This window comes from Lampetra planeri, unplaced genomic scaffold (genome assembly GCF_965212315.1).
Source record: "Lampetra planeri unplaced genomic scaffold, kcLamPlan1.2.h2 scaffold_213, whole genome shotgun sequence".
Lineage (NCBI taxonomy): Eukaryota > Metazoa > Chordata > Hyperoartia > Petromyzontiformes > Petromyzontidae > Lampetra > Lampetra planeri.
In genome coordinates, this window is record NW_027614894.1 from 25,631 (window position 1) to 51,090 (window position 25,460).

The 25,460-nt window shown below is 56.1% G+C and overlaps 1 protein-coding gene across 1 annotated transcript; it reads right to left on the reverse strand.

Annotated features, from left to right (window-relative positions):
- Positions 1–231: 231 nt before the first annotated feature.
- On the reverse strand, positions 232–25,010 carry LOC144740418 (bromodomain-containing protein 3-like). Its single transcript, XM_078623271.1, has 12 exons — positions 24,803–25,010; positions 23,746–23,984; positions 17,053–17,190; positions 16,078–16,216; positions 12,393–13,165; positions 11,589–12,035; positions 8,233–8,361; positions 5,797–6,021; positions 3,241–3,494; positions 2,209–2,546; positions 1,780–1,923; positions 232–1,175 (listed from the first exon to the last, which is right to left on the reverse strand). Exons 1-12 carry the CDS (start codon positions 25,008–25,010, stop codon positions 1,063–1,065), a joined length of 3,147 nt encoding a protein of 1,048 aa, XP_078479397.1. The 3' UTR covers positions 232–1,062.
- Positions 25,011–25,460: the final 450 nt, after the last annotated feature.

Here is a 25,460-nt window from a genome sequence, read left to right on the forward strand (position 1 = left end):
GTCGTCCCCGACCACCATCACAACCCACGTCACAACCCACGTCGCCACCCAACCCCAACCCACCACCACCACCATTGACACTGCCGAACCGCGTGCGGTGAAGAGGCGGTCGTCACAACCCTCCGATAACATCGCCGGGTCGGCACGGCACATCACGCAACTCGTGCGGGGGTGGCGGGTGCTCCAGCGGGGTTCCAATATCTCGGATATAGTTTAGTTTTTTTGTCTACGTTTTTTTTTTTTAAAAGGAAATTTCCGTTTAATTCGGAATAACAAGAATAACCAGAGCGATAACGATCGTCATAATTATAATAATAAAAAAATGAAACCACAGCGGTAATGAAAGCGTCACCATGCACAATCTAAAAAGGAATAAAAAGCCGACGGTCGTCACCTCTCTTACATTTTGTTTAAAACCTGCGGCCACCGCTGTAGCTCGGAGGTGCCCCGTGGGGGGGCGGTGGAGGGTGGTGGGGGGACATCACTCACCCCCCCCCCCCTCACAATTCCCCCCCAACCGACCGCCAGTGCGCGAGGACTCACTGACGATTCCCAAACTCAGCGGCACGGGGCAGCTGCGCCCGTTTGATTTGCGCTCTCCCCCGACGCTCGCGCGGGCGACTGGCTGCGCTACCCACTGCTCGCCCACCCCCCACCCGACCCCCCCACTTCCCCCCCCATCTGCCTCCCCCCGCCACCCCAAGCACCGCCGCGTGACCGTTGAAGCCCTGGCGGTGGCGGCGGCGGCGGCGGCGGGCGGGCGGCCCAAGGAAGCGGAGACGCCCGGCGGCGGAGGATGGCGTCCCCGGGGCGGCGGTTGTGGCGCTGGCGGGCGCCGTGACGGAACGGGCGGGGCACCGAGCGAGGAGGCGGGTGAGCGAGCGAGCGAGAGCACCATGGTTGTCGCGACGCGTCGCGCGTGGAAGTGGCGCCGCCGCCGTTGCCAGGTGCGGCAACGCGCGCGGTCATGACGCGGGAGGACCCAACGGCACGCGGGGCCGGGGTTGGCGGGGCGGGCGGGGGGGGGGGGGCGATGGGGGGAGCACAAGCAGGGCCGGAGCTTCACTCGGAGTCGCTGGTCTCCGAGGAGCTGGAGCCGCTGGAGCTGGAGCTCTCCGAGGCGGAGGAGCTGCTGCTGCTGGCGCTGAGACGGCCGCCGGCCTCGCCCCCACCGTCTGAGGAAAGCGCAGCAGGCATTAGACACGTACACGACTGGCTACAGGCTGTCGGGGCGAGCACCTGTGAAGGCCGGCACGGCACACGAGCGGGTGGGGTGGCCAGCACCACGCCCGGCCGCCTTTGTCTCCCCAGTGGCGAAGTTTACTACACACCGCACCAGCTACTCATTTGATGCGGAGTCAACTTAGGGGAGGCCCAATCACACTGAGAGGCCACAAACGCCGCTTTTCCACTGGCACACCCGAGCACCGGCAGCGCCTTCACGGCACGGATGGTCACCCACCAGCTATCTGCTGCGCCGAGCCCAAACCAAGCCCATGTTGAGGACTCATCTAGTCCACAATGTTCAACCACCACCACACTGCAGGTGACAACACGGCAGGTCACCACACGGCAGGTGACCACACGGCTCTTTCTGCTTATTCCACTCCCACTGTTCCATTATCTTAGACCGGACTTACGACATTTCTAGACCGCCAACCCCCCTCGCCCCGCCCCCCCTCGCCCCCCTCCCCTCGCCCCGCCCCCCCTCGCCCCGCCCCCCCTCGCCCCGCCCCCCCTCGCCCCGCCCCCCCCCCCTCGCCCCGCCCGCTGTCGCACCTTTCTTGGGCTTCTTGGCCGCGGCGCCGGCGGCGGTGGCGCCGGTTGCGCCGGGGTTGAGCTGTCCGCTCACATCCTGCAGTCGCTTCTCCAGCTCACGCTTCTTCTCCTGAATCTCGGCCTTCAGCTTCCCCGCCTTCTTACCTGCTCACGTACGCAAAGACACACGCACGCGAAGAACAGATTCGTTGGTGGACCGCATATACAAATCTTGCGAAACTGCCTTCCCATAGGCGTCCAGGAGGCTCGCCAGGAGAAGGTGGACCAATCTCCATCCGTCCCAACAAAGGCGCCGTGTGTGCCAGGCCTCAATAGCTGCTGCTGCTGCTGCTCCGCTAACAGCACTTACCCCAACAACGGTCTGTTAAAGGCTACACGGGGAATCTTTGTCCCACGCACGGAGCCACGGGCACGAGCCGGCCGACTCACTGAAGGGCTTGCTGGGCTTCTTGCGCAGGCACGACACGACGTATCGCTCGAGCTCGCGCAGCGTCGACGGCTTCAGCGTCTCGAAGTCGATCTCGATCTCGTCGGGGTTGGACTCGCGCAGCGAGGGCTCGCGCGACTGGATGATGTGCACCACGCGGCCCAGCTTGTCGCCCGGCAGCTTGTTGATGTCCAGGCTCAACTGCCGCTTCTCGTCATAGGTCATCGGCCGCGAGTCCTCTTCCTCGTCCGAGTCGAAGGCGGGCGCCGCCGCGGCCGCGCCGCCCGCGCCGCCACCGCCGCCCGCGGAGGCCGCGCCCGCCTTGGCCTTCCGGGTCGGCCTGCGTGGGCATCGCGAGACGGTGGTGAGGGGGGGGGGGGGGAGGTTGGCGGGTAGCGGAAGTGAGACTCGTGTCACCGGCGGGTCAACGACACGGGTGGCGCCTGCCCCCGCAAGTAAGTTAACGCTCGTGCCATTCCTGTAGCGCAGCGGTGCCACGAAGGCAGATGTAGACTGCCAGTATGGGGCGATGTTGCCGTGCCCAAAGACAATTGAGTAATTAGCCGCGTCGTTTTTCAAACATGGACCACTACACAATGGCCTGCTACTCGTTTAAACAAAAAAATATTCCCCCCACAGGATGGATAACGGCCGCTGCGAAGCAGACGGTGCGCGTGTTTGTGCAGCCAACGCACCACACCGATAACCAGGGCGTGTCCTGCCAGATCCGAGCCACGAGCCTTTGCTACGAGCGGTAAACGCGCGACCGCAGGGACACGTCAACAGCGTGTCGCCGGAAAAAACCACCCCGCGTCACCCGAGCCCTCGCCAGGGGCCTGCGCACACGCGCTGTCCCACCAGCACGGCTCGCTTGCGCCAGTGGAAAAAAAAACTGGCGGCCGTCGTGTCCACCGAGGAGGAATGAAAGGGGCCACGGGGGTAGAGGTGACGAGGAGTGAGGGGGGTTAGGGCTGGGTGGGTGGGGGGAGGGTGTTACACGGCAACCCAACCGAGTCGACGGGCACCATCCCCACCTGCTCGCGGCCGTGCCGGTCTTGGCGGGCGCCGCCTTCTTGGGCAGCCCTGGCTTGGCCTTGCCACCCTTGGCGATGGCGCCGCCGCCGCCACCGCCGCCCTTCTTGTCGCCCTCGTCTGCCTCCTCCTTCTTGGCCTTGTCGGCCGCCTTGTCCTTGCGCTTCTTGTCCTTGTCCTTTTTCTCTCGCTTCTTCTTCGGCTTCGACACGGGAGGTTGCGACAGCGCCGCCAGCTGCTCGTGCAGAGCCTTTAGCTGCTCGGGAGGAGGGGAGGGCGGGGTGGGGGCGGGGGGCAGTGCGATGGGAGCAGGGGTCGCGCAGGGGCGGGATGGGGGAGGCGACACGGAGCACAGTTTTTGGACGGCAGGAGCGGGCGAGGCCACAGCGCGCGAGTTGCACGTTGGGTCGTACGGACGCGTGTCGGTCGCGCGTGTCATTGTCACGTATGACGATGGCAAAAGATGTTCGCGTTTCTTACGACCCGGTACGTGCGTTAGTGTATAAGCCTTACGCGAAAAGCACAACCGTGCTTTGATCATTCGGAGTGAGACCCCCCCCCCCCCCCCCCACTGCTAAACTGATCGCTGGTTGTCTTTTTGAAAACTATTTTCATTTTACCAGGCAAGGCCCAATGAGCTATAGCTCAGTGGGGTCACCGTGCCATTGAGGGGTCACCGTCCCCATGAGGAGGGGGTCACCGTGCCCTGGAGGAGGGGGTCACCCCGTGCCCTGGATCTGCACGGATCTCTGGTGATTAAGTGAGGGTGGATCACCCGCCCATCACACGGGATCAGGGACCCTACTCTCCGCTGTGGTGGATGCGAGTGCGGCCACAACGATGAGCGGGGCAAGGTCAACGCACAGTCGCGTGCGGTTGGGTGGACGGGCAGGACGGTGGACAAACAGGTCAGTGGACAAGCAGGTGAGTGGACACACAGGTGAGTGGACACGCAGGTGAGTGGACACACGCAGGTGAGTGGACACACAGGTGAGTGGACACACAGGTGAGTGGACACACAGGTGAGTGGACACACGCAGGTGAGTGGACACGCAGGTGAGTGGACACACAGGTGAGTGGACACACAGGACGGTGGACAAACAGGTGAGTGGACACACAGGTGAGTGGACACACACAGGTGAGTGGACACACACAGGTGAGTGGACACACAGGTGAGTGGACACGCAGGTGAGTGGACACACACAGGTGAGTGGACACACAGGTGAGTGGACACACAGGTGAGTGGACACACGCAGGTGAGTGGACACACAGGTGAGTGGACACACAGGTGAGTGGACACACAGGTGAGTGGACACGCAGGTGAGTGGACACACAGGACGGTGGACAAACAGGTGAGTGGACACACAGGTGAGTGGACACACACAGGTGAGTGGACACGCAGGTGAGTGGACACGCAGGTGAGTGGACACACACAGGTGAGTGGACACACAGGTGAGTGGACACGCAGGTGAGTGGACACACACAGGTGAGTGGACACACAGGTGAGTGGACACACAGGTGAGTGGACACACGCAGGTGAGTGGACACACAGGTGAGTGGACACACAGGTGAGTGGACACACAGGTGAGTGGACACGCAGGTGAGTGGACACACAGGACGGTGGACAAACAGGTGAGTGGACACACAGGTGAGTGGACACACACAGGTGAGTGGACACGCAGGTGAGTGGACACGCAGGTGAGTGGACACGCAGGTGAGTGGACACACAGGTGAGTGGACACACAGGTGAGTGGACACACAGGTGAGTGGACACGCACAGGTGAGTGGACACACAGGTGAGTGGACACACAGGTGAGTGGACACACACAGGTGAGTGGACACACAGGTGAGTGGACACGCAGGTGAGTGGACACACACAGGTGAGTGGACACACACAGGTGAGTGGACGCACAGGTGAGTGGACACACAGGTGAGTGGACACACAGGTGAGTGGACACACAGGACGGTGGACAAACAGGTGAGTGGACACACGCACAGGTGAGTGGACAAACAGGTGAGTGGACATGCAGGACGGTGGACAAACAGGTGAGTGGACGAGCAGGACTGTGGACAAACAGGTGAGTGGACGAGCAGGACTGTGGACAAACAGGTGAGTGGACATGCAGTTGAGTGGACACGCAGGACGGTGGACACACGCACAGGTGAGTGGACGAGCAGGATGGTGGACACACGCACAGGTGAGTGGACGAGCAGGACGGTGGACACACGCACAGGTGAGTGGACGAGCAGGACGGTGGACACACGCACAGGTGAGTGGACGAGCAGGACGGTGGACACGCACAGGTGAGTGGACACACGCAGGTGAGTGGACATGCAGGACGGTGGACACACGCACAGGTGAGTGGACGAGCAGAACGGTGGACACACGCACAGGTGAGTGGACGAGCAGGACGGTGGACACACGCACAGGTGAGTGGACGAGCAGGACGGTGGACACACGCACAGGTGAGTGGACGAGCAGGACGGTGGACACGCGCAGGTGAGTGGACACACGCAGGTGAGTGGACATGCAGGACGGTGGACACACGTGCACGTACACGCACACAAGACACCTGCTCCTGTAGCTCGGCGAGGCGGTTCGCTCGCTCCTTCTCGCTCTCGTCCGAGCTCTCGCTCTCCGCACTGCTCTCCTCGGTGCTCTCGCTCTCCGAGGTCGGCAACACCGGCTCGGGGGGAGGGGGTGGCGCCGCGGGGGGCTGGGCCGGGCTGGCGCCCCCCCCGGCCTCGTCGGGCATCTTGGCGAAGCGCATTTCGAACATGTCCTGGGGAAAAAACACGGAATCCCGCCCCACGCCCCCACCGCGCGCGATTTAACGGGCCCGCTGGGGCAAGCGTGCGCTTGCGAGCGGCGCCGACGGAGGACCGGGCCCACGGCACGCAAAGGGGTGGAGTAGCCAGCAGCAGCAGCAGTACCACATCCCAGAGGTCGCAAACGGGTTTTGATTCCTGAGCCGTACCCGGCCGCACCAGGGTCGAAAACGGGTACCCGTACCCTACCCGATACCCGGCCAGGTACGGGTAGGGTACGGTACCCGATTGCGACCTCTGGGATGAAGCCATGTTGCAGGCGCGGGTGGGTTGATTCTAGGAACTTGAATTGTGAGAAGAGACAAGACGTTGGGAAATGAGTGACAAACGGTGACTCACCAGTGACTCACGGCCTACCCGTACCCGGCCGCACCAGGGTCGCAAACGGCTACCCGTACCCGACTGGGTACGGGTAGCCGGGTATCGGGTAGGGTACGGGTATCGGGTACCCGGTTGCGACCTCTGCCACGTGCTGGCTGCCTTTGTCTCTAAATGTCCAAGTGATACGTCCCTCAGTTCAGCTATCATTTGCGATGGACAGGTCACTTCAGAAAAATAAGTTAATACCTCAGTGGGTTTTGCCTGGTAGGATGGTTTCGTTTGATTTGTACGCGTTTGGAAGATTTGTTTACCTTTCTTGTACTTTACACTACTATTAAGTTTTTTGTATTGTTCATTGTCAAGTTCTTAGCCGCCCCGACTGGACATCTGTGAAAAAGGGCTTCGTAGGTCATCGCATTCCTCCTCCTGCGGTATAAATAAATATTCTTATTCCGTTCCCGTGTAGCACCAGGTCATCATTAACAACTAACTCGGCCTAGGGGAGGCCAAGGACGGCGAGCGGAAATTTAACTCGGGTCGCCGAGATCGAAGCGGTGTGCTAACCACTGTGCGCCACCGCTACTCGCACACGACGCCACCACCACCACCACCACCACCGCCACCACCACCATCACCGCCACCACCACCACACCACTGAGATGACGGTGGAGCAAATGGGAGCAGGTGGCTCTTATTCTTTAGTTTTTTTATTTCTAATATTGAGCACAGGCCCAAAAAGCCCACAACATCACGTGGCGAACAACAAAAACGGGCTATTAAGAGCAGTAATATATGAAAGTGTGGCAAGGGCCATGAATTGAGCGAGGTTGTTACGCGCGACGGGGGGGAAATGGACCGTAGGAGGGAATTCCAAAATGGAGCGGTGAGAGGGAAGAAGGGAGGTGATCCTGCAGTGTATGGCACGCAGTGGCCCCCGCGTGTCTCCCAGCGACCCAAGTGTCTCCCAGTGACCCCCAGTGGCCCCCGCGTGTCTCCCAGCGACCCAAGTGTCTCCCAGTGACCCCCAGTGGCCCCCGCGTCTCCCAGCGGCCCCCGCGTGTCTCCCAGCGACCCCCGCGTGTCTCCCAGCGACCCCCGAGTGTCTCCCAGTGACCCCCGCGTACCTCCCAGTGACCCCCGCGTGTCTCCCAGTGACCCCCGCGTGTCTCCCAGTGACCCCCGCGTGTCTCCCAGTGGCCCCCGCGTGTCTCCCAGTGGCCCCCGCGTGTCTCCCAGCGACCCCCGCGTGTCTCCCAGCGACCCCCGCGTGTCTCCCAGTGACCCCCGCGTGTCTCCCAGCGGCCCCCGCGTGTCTCCCAGCGACCCCCGCGTGTCTCCCAGCGACCCCCGCGTGTCTCCCAGTGACCCCCGCATCTCCCAGTGGCCCCCGCGTGTCTCCCAGCGACCCCCGCGTGTCTCCCAGCGGCCCCCGCGTGTCTCCCAGTGGCCCCCGCGTGTCTCCCAGTGACCCCCGCGTGTCTCCCAGTGACCCCCGCGTGTCTCCCAGCGGCTCCCGCGTGTCTCCCAGTGGCCCCCGCGTGTCTCCCAGTGACCCCCGCGTGTCTCCCAGCGACCCCCGCGTGTCTCCCAGTGGCCCCCGCGTGTCTCCCAGTGACCCCCGCGTGTCTCCCAGCGACCCCCGCGTGTCTCCCAGTGGCCCCCGCGTGTCTCCCAGCGACCCCCGCGTGTCTCCCAGCGACCCCCGCGTGTCTCCCAGTGACCCCCGCGTGTCTCCCAGTGACCCCCGCGTGTCTCCCGCGTGTCTCCCAGTGACCCCAGTGGCCCCTGCGTGTCTCCCAGAGGCCCCCAGTGACCCCTGCGTGGCTCCAAGTGGCTGTCTGTACCTGCAGCTTGCGCGCCATGGCCACCACCTCGTGGTCGGGCGGGTTGTACTTGTAGCAGTTGGAGAACATGAGACGCACGTCGCTCGCAAACTCCTGCGCGTCCTGGTACTCGCGTCCGTCCATCTTGTGCTGCGCAGAGCGGGAAACCCACGTGTCATCGTCGTCGTCATCATCATCATCGTCATCATCGTCATCATCATCGGCCACGGTCAATCCACTGCTGGATGAAATACACCCAATGGCGTCGTCGCCGCACGCCCAGCACCTACCTGGGCACACGAGTTGATTTCACCGCTCCGTCTCCCAGGTGGACGGGTTTCTCGGACACGTTGTGTTCCGTGGTTGCCGCTCCGTTATTACTTTCGACCGTCGGCCATCGTCCCTTTTGGCCGTGACGCAACCTGAACCGAGCCCCATCGACTTTTCTTCACACTTTGAAAGGCGTCATTTAACCTGCGTGACTTCTCTAAATCTGTTGCATGTTCTTCTTTTCATCTCTCGGTGTAATGCCACTTCTGGATGAAGATCACTATTGTGTCATTCACCAGTGTGTGTTCTCCAATCAGCGTATTCCTCTGTTTCAGTCTAATTGCCAGCATGCGTCTCTCTAGAGGAGTTGTATACCCCTAGCTGCCAGTGCTATTCAGTGGCCTAAAATAAAATGTTTCGCTCCGGATGATCGCTGCAAAGTATAATCTGTGTTTTGATTTAGTGTGCTGATCTTAAAGGTGCATTGAAAAATGTTGATACTCCGAATGATGCTCCTGCTGCTGTTGTGGAGTGACTCATGCAGCCAGCTATGGCTGCAGGGTTTTGGTAGTACATGTTGTTTATGTTGTTTATTGTGAAAATTCCGTTACAGTTCCTATGATCGCTGTTTCATTGCTTTCATGGCTTTATTTTGGTGATTTCGAAAAGTGTATTGGTTTGGCCATGTTTGTTTGTTGTAGTACAGAGTTAGACTGATGGCCTTAATCTAAGTTGTCTTGTGGTTGTTGTTGGTTGTTTGACTTGCATCCCACTGGGATTTTTGCACACAGCGTTGGTGTACGGTGCTTTTTCTGCAATATTTTGCTGTCTTTTCTTGGATTTTCTGTTTGCACTCAGTCACATATTCACTTTAAGATGTTTTCTTGTTCATATTTTTGTTTTTTGCTTGTTGCGGTTGCACCTGATTCAAGAGCCGAATGGCTCACAGGGCTACACCAAATACATGAACTTGAACTCCGCGCGTCGCTGCTCGTTACGTTTGACGAACGACCGCGATCTTTCTGAACCAAGCTTCACGGCAGGCTGCGTACGCCTACTGACTCAACACGACCTATGAACTATTTAAACTATTTTTATTTTATCCACTGAGCTACATTGTTCTTTTTCAGAAGCGACCTGGCCACATATGAAAGCTCAACAAAGTGGCTCATCATCGGGTGGAAATTTATAGCAGCATCCAAAAACTCAAAACGCACGTCAATTCTAAATGCGGGGAGAAAAAAAACGGAGCACCCGCAGAGAAAAATCCACAACCACTCGGAAAGAGACACGCCAACTCCAAATATACAGCAGCAGGCATCAGGGTCGGGATCGAACCCACGACCTCCTGCACACCAGGCGCGGTAGTTAACATCTCCTAGCCACCGTGATGATGAGAGAGAGAGAGACGCAAACTCCAAATATACAGCAGCAGGCGTCAGGATCGGGATCGAACCCACGACCTCCTGCACACCAGGCGAAGTAGTCAACATCTCCTAGCCACCGTGATGATGATGAGAGAGAGACACGCAGACTCCAAATATACAGCAGCAGGCGTCAAGGTTGGGATCGAACCCACGACCACCTGCATACCAGGCGAGGTAGTTAACATCTCCTAGCCACCGTAATGATGAGAGAGAGAGACGCAAACTCCAAATATACAGCAGCAGGCATCAGGGTCGGGATCGAACCCACGACCTCCTGCACACCAGGCGAGGTAGTCAACATCTCCTAGCCACCGTGATGATGATGAGAGAGAGACACGCAGACTCCAAATATGCAGCAGCAGGCGTCTAGGTTTGGATCAAACCCACGACCACCTGCATACCAGGCGAGGTAGTTAACATCTCCTAGCCACCGTGATGATGAGAGAGAGAGACGCAAACTCCAAATATACAGCAGCAGGCGTCAGGGTCGGGATCGAACCCACGACCACCTGCATACCAGGCGAGGTAGTTAACATCTCCTAGCCACCGTGATGATGAGAGAGAGAGACGCAAACTCCAAATATACAGCAGCAGGCGTCAGGATCGGGATCGAACCCACGACCTCCTGCACACCAGGCGAGGTAGTCAACATCTCCTAGCCACCGTGATGATGATGAGAGAGAGAGAGAGACGCAAACTCCAAATATACAGCAGCAGGCATCAGGGTCGGGATCGAACCCACGACCTCCTGCACACCAGGCGAGGTAGGGTATAATACATCACACACGTTTGGAGCCGAGCATTCTGCAACTGCTGCCCCCACCTTGCTCTGGTCTACCTCTTTCGTTTTATCGAACTTTGACCCCCGCGGTCCGTGTTGCAACAGCTGCCCGCTGGCTTCAACGCCACTCTGTCGCGTCTCTCTCTCCCGACTGGCGTCTCCACTTGTCGGCAGAGGTCGCAATCGGGTACCCGTACCCTACCCGATACCCGTCTACCCGTACCAGGCCGGGTACGGGTACACGTATGCGACCCTGGTGCGGCCGGGTACGGGTAGGCCGTGAATCACTGGTGAGTAACCGTTTGCCACTCATTTCCTAATGTCTTGTCTCTTCTCACAATTCAAGTTCCTAGAATCAACCCACCCGCGCCTGCAACATGGCTTCATCCCAGAGGTCGCAATCGGGTACCCGTACCCGATCCGATACCCGGCCGGGTACGGGTAGCCGGGTATCGGGTATGGTACGGGTACCCGTTTGCGACCCTGGTGCGGCCGGGTACGGGTAAGGAATCAAAACCCGTTTGCGACCTCTGCTTGTCGGGCTCACGCGCTGCAAAGCGGCGACGCTTTCTGCGTTTGCTCCGGTTTATGCCGAGCCCCACTTGGCAGCCTGGGCCCCAGCCCAGGGGTCGGCAACTTGTGTCTCTTCGACGAGTGCTTCGTGATGTTATTTATTGAGGGCCACCGTCTCGCGTATTCTCATGTGCATTGGCAGCTCTCGAAATAGTTTTTTTAGCGAATAAAAAAAAATGGCTCTTCTTGTGATTTTGGTTTGCCGTGCATAACCACCAGAGCCCGCACAACACTCAACACGGAACGCTTGCGCCGGGCAAACTCGCACGTCGAACGAGCGAGCGAACATTCGCCAGGGAAGGGCGAGGGCGACGAAAGCATCTCACCTTGATGGTGCTGAGGTCCATGGGGTGCTTGATGATGTCGTGGTAGTCGTGCAGGCCCAGCGCGTCCGCGTCCACAGGCTTGTAGAAGGGCCATGCGTAGGCCGCGTGCTTCTTGGCGAACATCTCCTTCAGGATGGAGCTGCAGTGCTTCAGCTGCTCGGGCGCCGGGAGTTTGCTCTTCTTGCTGGCGGGCGGGGACGGGACGGAAGCTGCCACGGCCGCGGCTGCAGCGGCCGCCACGGCCGCCGCTGCTGCTGCGGCGGCAGCCGCCTGCTGAGAGTCGGGCATCTCCTTGCGGGCCTTGCCGCGGCCGCCCTCCTTGCGGGCAGGCGCCTTGGTCGGTTTGAAGTCGGCGGCGGCAGGAGGGGAGGCCTCGCCGCTCTCGGGAGGCGTGGTGCTCGGCATGGGCGTGGTGGTGTCAGCTTTCCGCTTCACGCCCTTCTTCACCTGCGACAAGGGAGGCGGGGGACGCATACAGGGAGTTGGTGGGGGGATCACTCGGGGGAGCTTCCAGCGACCGCCGATGAAGAGAGGTCATCTGCGGCGGCGTGCATCCATCTGTACACGTGCGTGTACGTAGCCAACCGTGCTAATTTCAACGCCTCCCGTGTGTGCGGCATGCACGGTACGTTACGTGCAGAGAAAGTGCGGCGGAATTGTGGGTGGCGAGAACGTGGTGGCTCATGGGTGGCGAGCATGGTTGAGTGTGGGTAGGAGGGCGACGGGTGCGAGCGTGTCACATTGCGGCTCGTCCGTGCGGTTCAACGCGAGCGGCATCGCGGGTGACGCGAGCGGGGCCGGCACCTTTGACACGGGTTGCGCCGGCACCTGCCCCAGCGTGGGCACGGACGTCGACGTCACCGCAGGCCCTGCCGGCGCCGACGTCCCCGCACCCGCCACGGGCCTCAGCTGCTGCGCGGGGGGCGGCGCGGAGCTGGGAGGGGGCGCCGGGCGGGGCAAGGGGGGCCGCGTCGACACCACCCGCTGCGCCGCCTGGGGCCCGACCTGCGGCGTCAGCTGGGCCGCCGCCCTGGGGCCCTGCGGGGTTCCGCCCCTCGCCGCCTGGGGTCCCCCGCCCCTCGCTCCCTGGGGGCCCCCGCCGCCCCTCGCTCCCTGGGGGCCCCCGCCCCTCGCCGCCTGAGGTCCCCCGCCGCCCCTCGCTCCCTGAGGGCCCCCCCCGCCCCTGGCCCCCTGAGGGCCCCCCCCGCCCCTGGCCGCCTGAGGGCCCCCGCCCCTGGCGCCCTGAGGGCCTCCCCCCCGGGGGCTCTGCTGGGGGCCCGCCCGGGCGGGCTGCGGGGCGGCGGCTTTTGGGACCTGGGGGGCGGGCGCGGGGGCGGCCGGGGCGTGGGCGGGGGTGCCGGGGGGGGAGGCGGGCGACGCGTGGTTGGGCTGGGGGGCGGGCGTCTGGGCGGGCGCTACCGACGTGGGGGTGGACCCCCCCGAGGAGGCGGCCGAGGCGGCCGCAGCGGCGGAGGCGGCGCGGGGAGGCCGGGTGGACGTAGGGGCGGCCCCCCTTTGCGGGGCGGATGGGCCCCCCTGGGCCTCCTCCTCCGGGCTCTGTGACTCCACGCTGGTTGCTGAAACACGGCACAGGGCACAGCGATCGCGGTCAGAGCTTGCTCGGTGACGCAAGGCAACGGCGGCAGGTCAATGTTAGACCCGGTGAGCAGCAGTAACGATTGTAATTATCGTCGAGTCTCAAGACTCTGTCCCACGAGGATTAGACAGGTGAAGGAAGCAGGTATTCATCTTGTTGGTTCTTTCGGTAAAGTCACCGAAAGAAAGTCACCGAAAGAACCAAGATGATGAATCCCTGCAGTCACGAAAGCTTTAAATGGAAGCAGGTATCTTACATCGTCCACAAGGTCGCCGATGACGACGCTGTGTTGCATATTTAACAAGTTTTGCGTCAAAGTAGATCCCATATCCAAGAGGAGGGTCCTTGTCTATAAACATTTGGCAGTTCACCAGCATTCATTTAAGCGAGCCTGGCTCTGCTGATGAGACGCTGAATTTCAAAACCAATCCTTGCTTATAGAAATCCAACAGTTCACCAGCATTGGTTCGCCAGTTTGTCTCGTATTTAACCAATGCTGCCAAACAAATGCACTTCAGCAAGGAACGTCGTTTGGCTGATGGGATGTGTAACAAACAAAAAAAACCTCCGTTCTCCACTCGCCCACACACTCCTGAAACTCCTCAATCGCCACTGGCCGACTCAAAGAGACGGAGAGATGAAATGCACTGGTAATGCAGAAGACTGTCGCTCCGAGACGGAATTCACCAAAGTCTACAGCGCAACCCGCCACCCTGGCTTCTCTACCAGAACCCAGGATGCCATCTAATGCGTGTGCTGCAACCGTGCCGTAATCTAGTTTCAGTCCCCGTTCTATCGACGCACGTCAAGGATCGTGGGTTGCAGGGATAGGCCATCGTGAGGTTTGGCACGAGGAGAGCGGGGGGAGTGAGCGAGTGAGGGAGGCCTGGTTAAGGCCTCTTGAGAGGCAAATAAATCAGCAGCCGCTGTGGGGAGGAGCTGTAGCTGAGGGGATAGGGGACAAGGGGAGGGGCAAGGGGCGCCCAAATTTACTGTGGAGAGCTGCTCTAGCCGAGGGGATAGGACACAAGGGGGCTTAGTTTAACTGTGTGCAAGGAGGAAGCAATTGGAGCTATGCACTTTTAAATCTATATTGAAAACTCGTTTCTTTCAAACTGATTTAACACGGTTGGCTACGTACGGTACCAAAAAAGTTCAACATACATAATGCCCAAGGCTCAACACTGCCCATAGACTAACACTACTCAACACTGCCCATAGACTCAACACTGCCCATAGACTCAACACTGCCCATAGACTCAACACTGGCCATAGACTCAACACTACCCAAGACTCAACACTGCCCAGAGACTCAACACTGCCCATAGACTCAACACTGCCCATAGACTCAACACTGCCCATAGACTCAAAACTGCCCATAGACTCAAAACTGCCCATAGACTCAACACTGGCCATATACTCAACACTGCCCATAGACTCAACACTACCCATAGACTCAACACTGCCCATAGACTCAACACTGCCCATAGACTCAAAACTGCCCATAGACTCAAAACTGCCCATAGACTCAAAACTGCCCATAGACTCAACACTGGCCATATACTCAACACTGCCCATAGACTCAACACTACCCATAGACTCAACACTGCCCATAGACTCAACACTGCCCATAGACTCAACACTACCCATAGACTCAACACTGCCCATAGACTCAACACTGCCCAGAGACTCAACACTGCCCATAGACTCAACACTGCCCTTAGACTCAACACTGCCCATAGACTCAACACTGCCCATAGACTCAACACTGCCCATAGACTAAATGCTGCCCATAGACTCAACACGGCCCAGAGACTCAACACTGCCCAGAGGCTCAACACTGCCCAGAGACTCAACGCTGCCCATAGACTCAACACTGCCCATAGACTCAACACTGCCCATAGACTCAACACTGCCCATAGACTAACACTACCCAAGACTCAACACTGCCCAGAGACTCAACACGGCACCTCTGATTAGCGCGGTGTGAAAGTTCAACGTTCATACATACATACATAACTTGAGGAGGCTTAGTTTTAAGTGCGTGCAGTTAGGACACGGGGCGGCTTAGGTTAACGAAGAACCAATAAATCGTGTTCGAATCCCGGCCTCAGATTACGAGGGTTGGTGGGTCCCTCAAAGACTCCCTACCACTGGGGGTGTCGAGGTCGCCTCTGTCCTGACCTTCCAGGGTGATGGCAGCACAGCAAGTGGTTAATCTTCATCTGGGGATCGAACGTTATGCCCTCGCGCGCAATGGTTCTCTCTGGGCGCTCCAGTTTCACGCCGTTCGCCGAGTTGGTCAAACATCCCATTATAGGACCCACAGAGCTTGTGGCAATTGTTGTAGATCGAGGGATAACTCCCCCCTCACGCACAAGGGTTTTTTTCTCAGAGTGCTCCAGTTTCCTCCCACTCTTTAATGAAGTTGCCCAAACATCTTCTTGGTTCTTTCGGTAAAGTCACGTAGAAGGTAAAGTCACGTAGAAGGTAAAAACAAAGTTTTTCACTATAAATCCTTTATATGCGTGGCATCGGTTTTATTTTATTATTCATTTCTGTTTTTCTTGAGTAAGAGTTTAATTTTTATCACATTGGTATTTTAAATTAAATATGAAAAAAAAATTTTCCTAAAAAGTGAAAAATTTTGGAATTTTTTTTCTCACGAAAATACATTGTCACGCACAACGAGTCTGTGTGCAAAATGTCAGCTCGATTGGATCACGGGAAGTGGGTTAAAAAACGACCGAAAGATTTGCACGGTCGTAAGCGCGCAAGCAAGCAAGCAAGTTAACTTAATATAAAGGATTTAAAAACATAATAACGCAAGCAGCCGTCCCCGTTCAGAGTGCCGGTTTCTCCGCGGCTTACCGGCCGGCCGGCCGTACTCACCGGTGTTCTTGCGGCCGCGGCCCTTGGCTGCCTTGGGCGCCGGCTGCTGCAGCTCAATCTCATCCTGGGGCATCTCTGCCACCTTCTGCAGGAAGAACTTCTCCAGGCTTTGCGCCATCAGCACGATGTCGTCGCTCGGCTGGTGGCGAGTGGGGAGGTGGTGGAGGGGAGGGGGGGCGGTGAGGTGAGACGCCAGCGATACGACCACAAGGCCAGCACAAGCGGAGCGAGCTCCAACGAATTAAGATTTTTCTTCTTGGTTCTTTCGGTAAAGTCACGTAGAAGGGAAATAATAAAATAAGAATAATATTTTCCCTTCTACGTGACTTTACCGAAAGAACCAAGAAGATGAATCCCTGCAGTCACGAAAGCTTTAAATGGAAAAAGAATTAGATTTTTTTTTTTATCAAAAACATTTCATCTGGAAAATCCTTTGAGATGGAATTCATCTCGTTTGTAAGGGGGGTCCCAGGGTAGCAACTGGTCCACGCACAGCGTATTCACCCTCATAAGGAATATAGATTTGCAAAGGGCACTTCAATGGCTCTGCAATCTCAAAGCACTTAGCATCACACGTCCCATCTCCATCATTCTAAATGTGCTGTTGCGGTCCCTCTTGCTTAGCCAAGGGGTCCCCCCCCAAGCAATGACAGCTGTCCCCATGTGGCACAAGGCGATGCAGCACCGACTTGCAAGTGAGTATTATAGTTTGTCTCCGCCATAGGAATGGAGAATCACCACCACCGACTCAGGGCTGTACTCAGACGCTCATTCGAGCGGGAAATCGCTCCGGCTGTTCTAGCAAACGCGACGCCACATGTACGCACCGCACTCGTGCACCGAACGTGCACACGGGACTCTTGCACCGATAGTGCGTACATTGATCGTGTGTACGGCACTCTTGCACCGCGCCCGTTTACCTCGACAGGGCTAAAGCTGTGGCCTGCGCGGGGTGGGCGAGTGTGCGACGCTCACCCTGTTGTAGATGTAGCAGTTTGTAAACATGGTGCTGAAGTCCTGGATGCACTCCACTGCCGTCCAGTAGTAGTTGGACTCGAGCCGCTTCTTGATGGTCCCCATGTCCATGGGGTTCTTGATGATCTCGTAGTAATCCTGCGCGCACAGAAACACCGCAGCTCGTTCGCGCAAATCCTTGCACGGTGGAGGAGCTCGCCTGATGATCGGGCCCTATATCCCCCCCCCTCCCGATTCAGGGGTCACGGATCAGACTGAACTGAACGTTTTTACTGTCATACCGATTGCTGCATCATGCGCGCGGGCGGTCCGTCTCCTACGCAAACGCGGGCCTCGTCTGATAACGATTCCCCTCGTCTCCCGTTCATCGGGGCTGTTACAAATCACTTTAAGTTCCGTTACTGATAACCGCACAAAACAACCGTTAAACATGTGGCCCGCATCATTTGGTTACTTTCGGGGCTAGATCGTGTAGCTACAATGCCAAGTTCTACACGTAATTATAATTAAAATATTGGCATTACGTACCTGCACGACCTAACCCAAAAGAAACGAATTTTGAATCGTGACACCGGCCGTGAAAGCCAACGTATCGGATTAAGATGACCTGCGCCTATTGAAATATCGAGCAGAAAACACGCCGCGTTTACCGTTCAAACTGGGAAGCCAATTGGGAGCTGCCAGTGGTGCCACGGTGAGCAGCACACGACCGGAACTGCAATCTAACAACTCGCCGGTCCGGTTCAATCTCCCGGCGCGCGCAGTTGAAACATGGGGGCAGGTTTCTTAAATCCCCAACACCACTGCCACTGCCTCCGTTCACCCAGAAAAATTAACTCGCAAGCCCAGGTGGACTATTCCGCGTCATTTGTACAGTCCATCGCCAGCACACGTCTCATTCATATTATCTGTCTTATATTTTCTGTATCTCAATCAGCTCGAGCCTCCTATAAATCATGCACCTTCCGTGTGGCCACCCCCACTCCGAATCCCTCCCCTCTCATCCATATATCTATAGTCTCACTCGGATCTGGAGGAACACTGGCCAACGAAATGGAACAACGTGGATGTCCAGAATAAACACCTCCCCCATTCGAGACCCCAAACATCACCCAAACATCACCCTCCCGGAAGACACCGGTTGTGTAACCATCAACCGCATCACAAGATCGAAAGGACGATGCGCACATCTCCTTCACGAATGTAAAAACTAAAGACCCAAACTATGGACCACGTAGTAAACCCCTGTAGTTCTTTCTAGATTTGGCCCTCCCCCTCTTCAACCATTATATATACGGAGTGGTAGCTCTTGTAATCTCTCATTTACTTGATACAGCTGTCGTGGCTGTGACGGTTCCGCCTGAAGACGGAAGCTTGTGTTGCCTCCGAAACGTCGTGATTTTTATTTTATTTTACTTTTATTAATTTTTATTTTTTACCTACGTGACTTTACCGAAAAAACCTAAGAATATGAATCCCTGTAGTTCTCTTTTAACAGATGACCAGCAACACTATAAACTCTCTCCTGAAAACCTATCGTGGCTGGCAGACCTCAACAATGGCATTCAGCGCCTGAACATATTGCCATACCCAAGAATCGAATCAATATCTCTCCATCTAAAGCAGCGCAAATCACGCAACTTGTGTGTGCCCCTCCCCCCCGCCAACCACTCACGAGTCCCTCTCCTCTCATCTATACATCTCTATCTCATCTCAATCGGCACAAGCCTCCGTAAATCACGTGGCTTTTGTGGCAACCCCCCAACCCTGAGGTCCCTCGCCTCTCCCTGCCTCCCCCCCCCTGTAAAAGCAGACGCGAGCTCACCACTGCTTGCTTCATCCTCCACTCTTCCCCGCCCCCGCTCATTATCACCCTCTCATCCCCACCATCTGCATGACATCCTTGACTCGACTTCCCTTCCCGTTGGGTGGCACACACACACACAGTGGGTACAACATTTAAATTTCGATTTAAAGCTTTCGTGACTGCAGGGATTCATCTTCTTGGTTCTTTCGGTAAAGTCACGTAGAAGGGAAGTAATAAAATAATAAAACATAATAAAATAATTCTCACGACGTTTCGGCCACAACGCAAGCAGGACGGCTGCTCTTTGCGTTGTGGCCGAAACGTCGTGAGAATTATTTTATTATGTTTTATTTGTATTATTTTATTACTTCCCTTCTACGTGACTTTACCAAAAGAACCAAGAAGATGGGTACAACATGTTATATTCTCTCATATGTGCTGTCGATCTCGTTTGCTCCGCATCACTTGTACTGTCCGACCCCGCTATGTTTTGCGCTCACGCTTTGTCTGCTTGTCCCTCTCATTTTGCATTGCTCATCTCCGTTGTTCCATCAGCATCCGATGCGCGCGTTGTAACAGGAATTTTTTCAATCTAATTTAATTGTCAAACCCATGCATCGCTGGATGCCTTGTGGAACGTTCAACAGGGAGATGGATCTACAAGTTATTTAAAGGGTTAAACTGGCACTGCCCGAGCATTTGCACGGGATACACGGTGGTGTTACCACAGAGCACTTGCCCACCCGTGCATCAGGCAGCAAAACTTGTTTTACAATATAGTATGAAAACGATGCATTTATCGATGCCTAGTGGCACGTTGCATAGGGAGACAGATCTACAAGTTATTTCATTGCATTTTCACGTGTTCAGGCTCTTGTCTGCTTATTCACATTCATCCGTTATCTTAATCCCCCCCCCCTCCCCAGGGTTGCATTTCGTAAGTTTTACACAATTTAAACAGACTGCTGCCGCCACTAACGATGGGTTTTTGGACCCGTGGATGTGCGGCAATGATAGGGTTGGTAACGGTCGCTAAATTGGGGTGCCACGATGGCGAGATGTTATCTGCCTCGCCTGGTATGCAGGAGGTCGTGGGTTCGATCCCGACCCTGACGCCTGTATATTTGGAGTTTGCGTCTTCTCCCTGTGGTGGCGTGGATTTTTCTCCGGGTTCTCTGGCTTTTCCCTCCACATTTAGAATCAACATTATGCACTTAGAGTAATTTGGCTTTCGATTTAAAGCTTTCGTGACTGCAGGGATTCATCTTCTTGGTTCTTTCGGTAAAGTCACGTAGAATTTAAATAATACAATTAAAACATAATAAATTATTTGATTATGTTTTATTTTTATTATTTTATTATTTCCATTCTAAAACATAAAAAAATTATGTTAAATTTGTATTATTTTATTATTTCCATTCTACGTGACTTTACCGAAAGAACCAAGAAGAGTAATTTGGCTGTTATACATTTCCATGTGATAAGCCACTTCGCTGAACTAGAGGGTTTGGAAGGGAAATAAATCTCGAAGATCAAGAAGCCACCACGGCCAAAGCTGTTGATGACTCCGCATCTCATAGCTACCAAAGCTCTCCACCCTCTACCAGATACCACAGATGCTGCACAGTTGCGACACGCAGGGAACTCCAGGTTCTGGCCTCAGTCTCCCACCATCTGGCCAATGGTCTTCTTCTTAATTCGCCAATATACAGGGTGGCCCAAAAGTCAGGATACGTGAGGTTATTTAATCTATTTGAACACTGGCATTAAAGCATTTTAATTTTCGACTTAAAGCTTTCGTGACTGCAGGGCTTCATCTTCTTGGTTCTTTCGGTAAAGTCACGTAGAAGGGAAATAATAAAATAATAAAAATAAAACATAATCAAATAATTCTCACGACGTTTCGGCGCCCTTCCCCCCTTCCAACCCAGCTTAAATATACGCTCCAAGCGTGGTGTTGTTTTATTCAGACGCTGTCTCCCCGACAGACCTGGTCTTCACCTGAGGACGTCTTCTTGCGTTGTGGCCGAAACGTCGTGAGAATTATTTTATTATGTTTTATTTTTATTATTTGATTATTTCCCTTCTACGTGACTTTACCGAAAGAACCAAGAAGATGAGCATTTTAATTGTTAATTCTTTAATATTTCATCCGTTATTAATGCCTATTTTTCTTCTTCATTTTTTAGGTGGCATTTAGAAAGCTCGAGAATTGAGATGAAGCATAATCAATGAATGTTCAAAGATTACTCCTGTAAACTTAAAAAAGTCCTTAATTTATTTCAAAAGACAATTCATGCGTGCATGAATGTCAATGGCAGTCGTTAAAATAAATGAAATAGCCATTTGTCACTTGTTAATATAAATGTAATATCCCTGTACGATCCTGACTTTTGGGCCATCCTGTATGACATCAAAAATAATGCCTGTGATTCATCCAGGAAATTCCTGAATGAATCTCACGAAATTTCCAGGAGGGCTCCTGCACGTGGTATTCACAATATTCTTATTGCGCAAGGCAATGACAAAAGGCGCTGTGTGTTTCACAGATGGGGACAGTCTGCCAGTCGGGAGCGATGCTGTGATGTGGCTTTTACAGTTAGGAAATTTGCAGGTACATTTTTTCACATTTCGAAAACTTGGACCGTCACGCCGGCGTGCACAATGCCTTCTGAGTCTTTTTCGAATTACGTCATGAGATCTTGAACGCCCAACGTGACCTACGGCGCGTAGTTTTTTGTTGTTTACGGTTAATACGCATTGCAGTATTTACCAAGGCAGCCCGCTGGATTCGAACGGCGAACCTGTGCAATAAGCGGTGGCCACACAACTACTGAGATCGCCTGTTCTCAGCAACTATGCTTGTATTAAAAAAAAAAGCAGTATACAAGACAGAAACCACAAGTATGGACACGAGAGGTTTACACTTCTCTCCTAGCGAGAGGTGGGTGCAGACGAGGGCCGGGGGGTGGAAATAATTTACGCAAATCTGCAGCGAGCGCCTCCGTTATTATTGGGAAATAAAATTATCCTCGTGGGACACACTTCAGAGGGAACAGAGTTTAAAGTGGATTATTTGCTCTCGTCATTAACTGCATTGTAAGATTTTTTTTTATCGCTCCCATTTACATCACAACAAGAGATTGGAATCGCCATCCACTTGTCGATTATGAACTGCATCGACTCAGTGCCGGGGAGTGAAATCGTTGCGACTCTTCAGGAACAGACTGCACCCTCCCCCCCACATCTTCAACTGCTCACCACATTCCACAAGAGCAAATGCCATACGACACAAACTTATACAAAAGGCTGACGTTTCGGGGAAATGGCCCTTCTGCATAGCAGAGCAAAGTGAAACGTCAGCCCACTTGCACATTTTGTTTCTGCTGAAAAGCAGAGATGATGACAAAACGCGGTGAACCCTGAGCATCGCTGCCAACTTTTAAATGTTGCCACTACTCGATCTGTGCTTTAAAATACATCTGGCCGGTGCGGAAAAGGTAAGCCAAAGTTATTAAGTTAAAAATAAACTTTTTTTAATTTTACCAGGTAAGGCCCACAGAGCTATATAACTCTTTTTCAGAAGCGACCTTGCTATCACAAATGATGGCTCAAACAAGTGGCTTATCACGTGGAAATGTATTGCAGCCAAATACTCTACACACACGTTCATTATAAATGTGGACGAAAAACTGAAGATCCGGAGAAAAATCCACGTGACCACCGGGAGAGACACGCAAATTCCAAATATACAGCAGCAGGCGTCAGGGTCGGGATCGAACCCACGACCTCCTGCACACCAGGCGAGGTAGTTAACATCTCCTAGCCACCGTGATGATGATGAGAGAGAGAGAGACACACAAACTCCAAATATACAGCAGCAGGCCGTCAGGGTCGGGATCGAGCCAACCGACCTCCTGCACACCAGGCGAGGTAGTTAACATCTCCTAGCCACCGTGATGATGATGAGACACGCAAACTCCCAATACACAGCAGCAGGCGTCAGGGTCGGGATCGAACCAACCGACCTCCTGTACACCAGGCGAGGTAGTTAACATCTCGTAACCGTGGCTCTCTAGAGCACCCTCGAGTGGAGGTCGTTCCACCAACAGTGATGAAGCAAAAACATTTCAGTGCTGCACCTTTACATTTTTAAAAAAAAGTCTTTGTTTTCAATGCAGTCGCTGGTTTGGCCACCAGTCAACTGCTCAACCAGCGGGTCAAATCACCTTCTCATCACTCTTCTGTAGCTACTACCATGGTTACTATTCCTTTGGAACTTCGCCCGTCGATTGGTGCACCCATATTGAGGACTCGAGTCGACTGGGCACCGACCGCTTCATTTCATCCCACAACACATTGTGTTTAACCGCTGCAACTGCAGGTCACAACACTTTGTCCATCACACGACTCCACTTTGGAATTCCTTACGCGAGCCCCTAGCGGCCCCTGGTGGCCTTTAGTGCAGCCCCTGACAATACACAAATGTGAAAACACCCCATCAATGCTGTCAAACCCAATACACGTAGTTGACCAAATGCGTCGCGGCCCCTGGCAAAAGTTGCCCACCTCTCAAAATCGCTGCTCAATTCAGGAAACTCGTTAACGCCGGTAAAGTCACGCATTTTACCGAAAGAACCAAAGAATAATTCCTGTAGTCACGAAAGCTCCAAAAAAAGCTCCAAAATTAATATCGTTAACGCCGGTCAGTTACAACTTCCATCGTGCTCTTGGTTGATTGACGTTGTTTGATCCTTTGCTCAGCTAGCAAGCGTGCAAACAAAAACCAAACCCCAATCCCAGCATGAGACGAGTGAAAGTTGTGGGGGTGGAGTGCGGGCGGTCGGTCGGGCAGGCTCTGACCCACGGAGGAATCCCATCCCTACCGGAAGATTGAGCTTGACTGTGTCCACGGGCGTGTGGAAGGGCCACGCGAACTGGTGTTTCCACAGGGCCTTGAGTACCACCTTGGCCAGGTACTGCAGCTGGTTGGTGAGTCTGCCCGGCTTGGCCGGGTTGCTCGTCTCGGGAGGCGGCGGGTTCGGGCCGCCGGCCTTGGGCGCGGGCTGCGGCGGCGCGGGCTGCTCCATGGTCCCGAGGGAGGAGAGGCCAGGAGAGGGGAGAGCTGTGGAGCAGAGGCGGGAAGAGAGACAGAGAGGAGAGGACAAGGAGGGAACGGTGGACGGGAGGGAGAGAGGAGTTGAGAGATGAGCTGGGAGGGGGACGTAGCGGGGAAGAGGCAACGACAGGAGAGAGGGGAGCGGGCGAGTTTTAGGGGACGCGAGTGGGAAGCAGAGGAGGGGGATCGGTGCAAGGAGAAGGGATGGATGAGAAGAGAGAGAGGGGAGGGAGAGAGGGGAAAGATGAGGGCTGTGGAGACAGCCGCTTTACTGCCTCACTGTCCCGCCATCAGCAGCAACAGCGCCTGGGGGCTAAAGAGCAGCACGACCCCGTGGGGTTCAGGGGGTAGGGGTCGTGGTTGGGTAGGGGTTGTGGTTGTGAGGAGAACGCACACAAACCACAACATTAGCCGCTTCACCGCAAGCGACTCGCGGTCGCCGTGCGACCCGAGAGCCCGAGACGCGTTGCGGGCGGGAAAGACGCGGGGCCCGTGACCCCGGCGCGGCCTAGACGGGACCAGCGCGGCGGCTCCCGCGGGATCAGGTCGCGCGATCCCGGCAGAGAAACTAGCCGAGGGCCCCCTGCCTGCACCCCCCCCCCCCGTCCCACCGCTGGGCCTCGCAGCGCCGCGCACCTCGTCCGCCGAGCGCGTTCGCCGCGCGGGGAACGAGGCGGCGCTGAGGAGAAGGAGGAGACCGAGGCCGCCAGGAGGAGGAGGGGGAGACGAGGGGACGAGGCAGAAGGCGACGCCGAGTTGGGGGAAGAGACGAAATGGCGGCAAGGCGCGCGGCGCGGGGGTCGGGCGAGGGGGGCGAAGCGAACCTGAGGCGGGGGGGGGAGGTGACAACGACGACGGCGGCGTTGGGTGGGAGGGAGACGGGGCTTGCGGGGCGATCGGCACGGGGGGTGCTGAGCGCGGCGGCGCGGGTAGGGAGGGAGCGGCGGTGTCCGATCGGCGGGAGTCGCGACGAGCGGGGCTAGAGCCGCCGCGCCATTGTGAGCCGCCTCCTCCTCCCTGCCGCGCGCCCATTGGCCGGCGTCGTCCACGTGACGCGGCCAGCACGCGCACGCGCGGGAAATTCAAACGGGGGGGCGGGGGGGCAGTGGGGGATGGGTGAGGGGGGAGTGGGGGGTAGGTGAGTGGGGGGATAGGTGAGGGGGCAGTGGGTGATAGGTGAGGGGGGAGTGGGGGATAGGTGAGGGGGGAGTGGGGGATAGGTGAGGGGGGAGTGGGGGGTAGGTGAGGGGGGAGTGGGGGGTAGGTGAGGGGGCAGTGGGGGATAGGTGAGGGGGGAGTGGGGGGTAGGTGAGGGGGCAGTGGGGGATAGGTGAGGGAGGAGTGGGGGGTAGGTGAGGGGGGAGTGGGGGGTAGGTGAGGGGGCAGTGGAGGATAGGTGAGGGGGGAGTGGGGGGTAGGTGAGGGGGGAGTGGGGGGTAGGTGAGGGGGCAGTGGGGGATAGGTGAGGGGGGAGTGGGGGGT

Coding starts and splice junctions, on each gene's coding strand:
- LOC144740418 (XM_078623271.1), bottom strand. CDS start 25,010: ATGGGCGCGCGGCAGGGAGGAGGAGGCGGCTCACAATGGCGCGGCGGC. Junction 16,217..17,052: donor ACTGCTACATCTACAACAGG/GTGAGCGTCGCA, acceptor ACTCGCCACCAG/CCGAGCGACGACATCGTGCT. Junction 13,166..16,077: donor CCGCGGCCGCAAGAACACCG/GTGAGTACGGCC, acceptor GCCGTGTTTCAG/CAACCAGCGTGGAGTCACAG.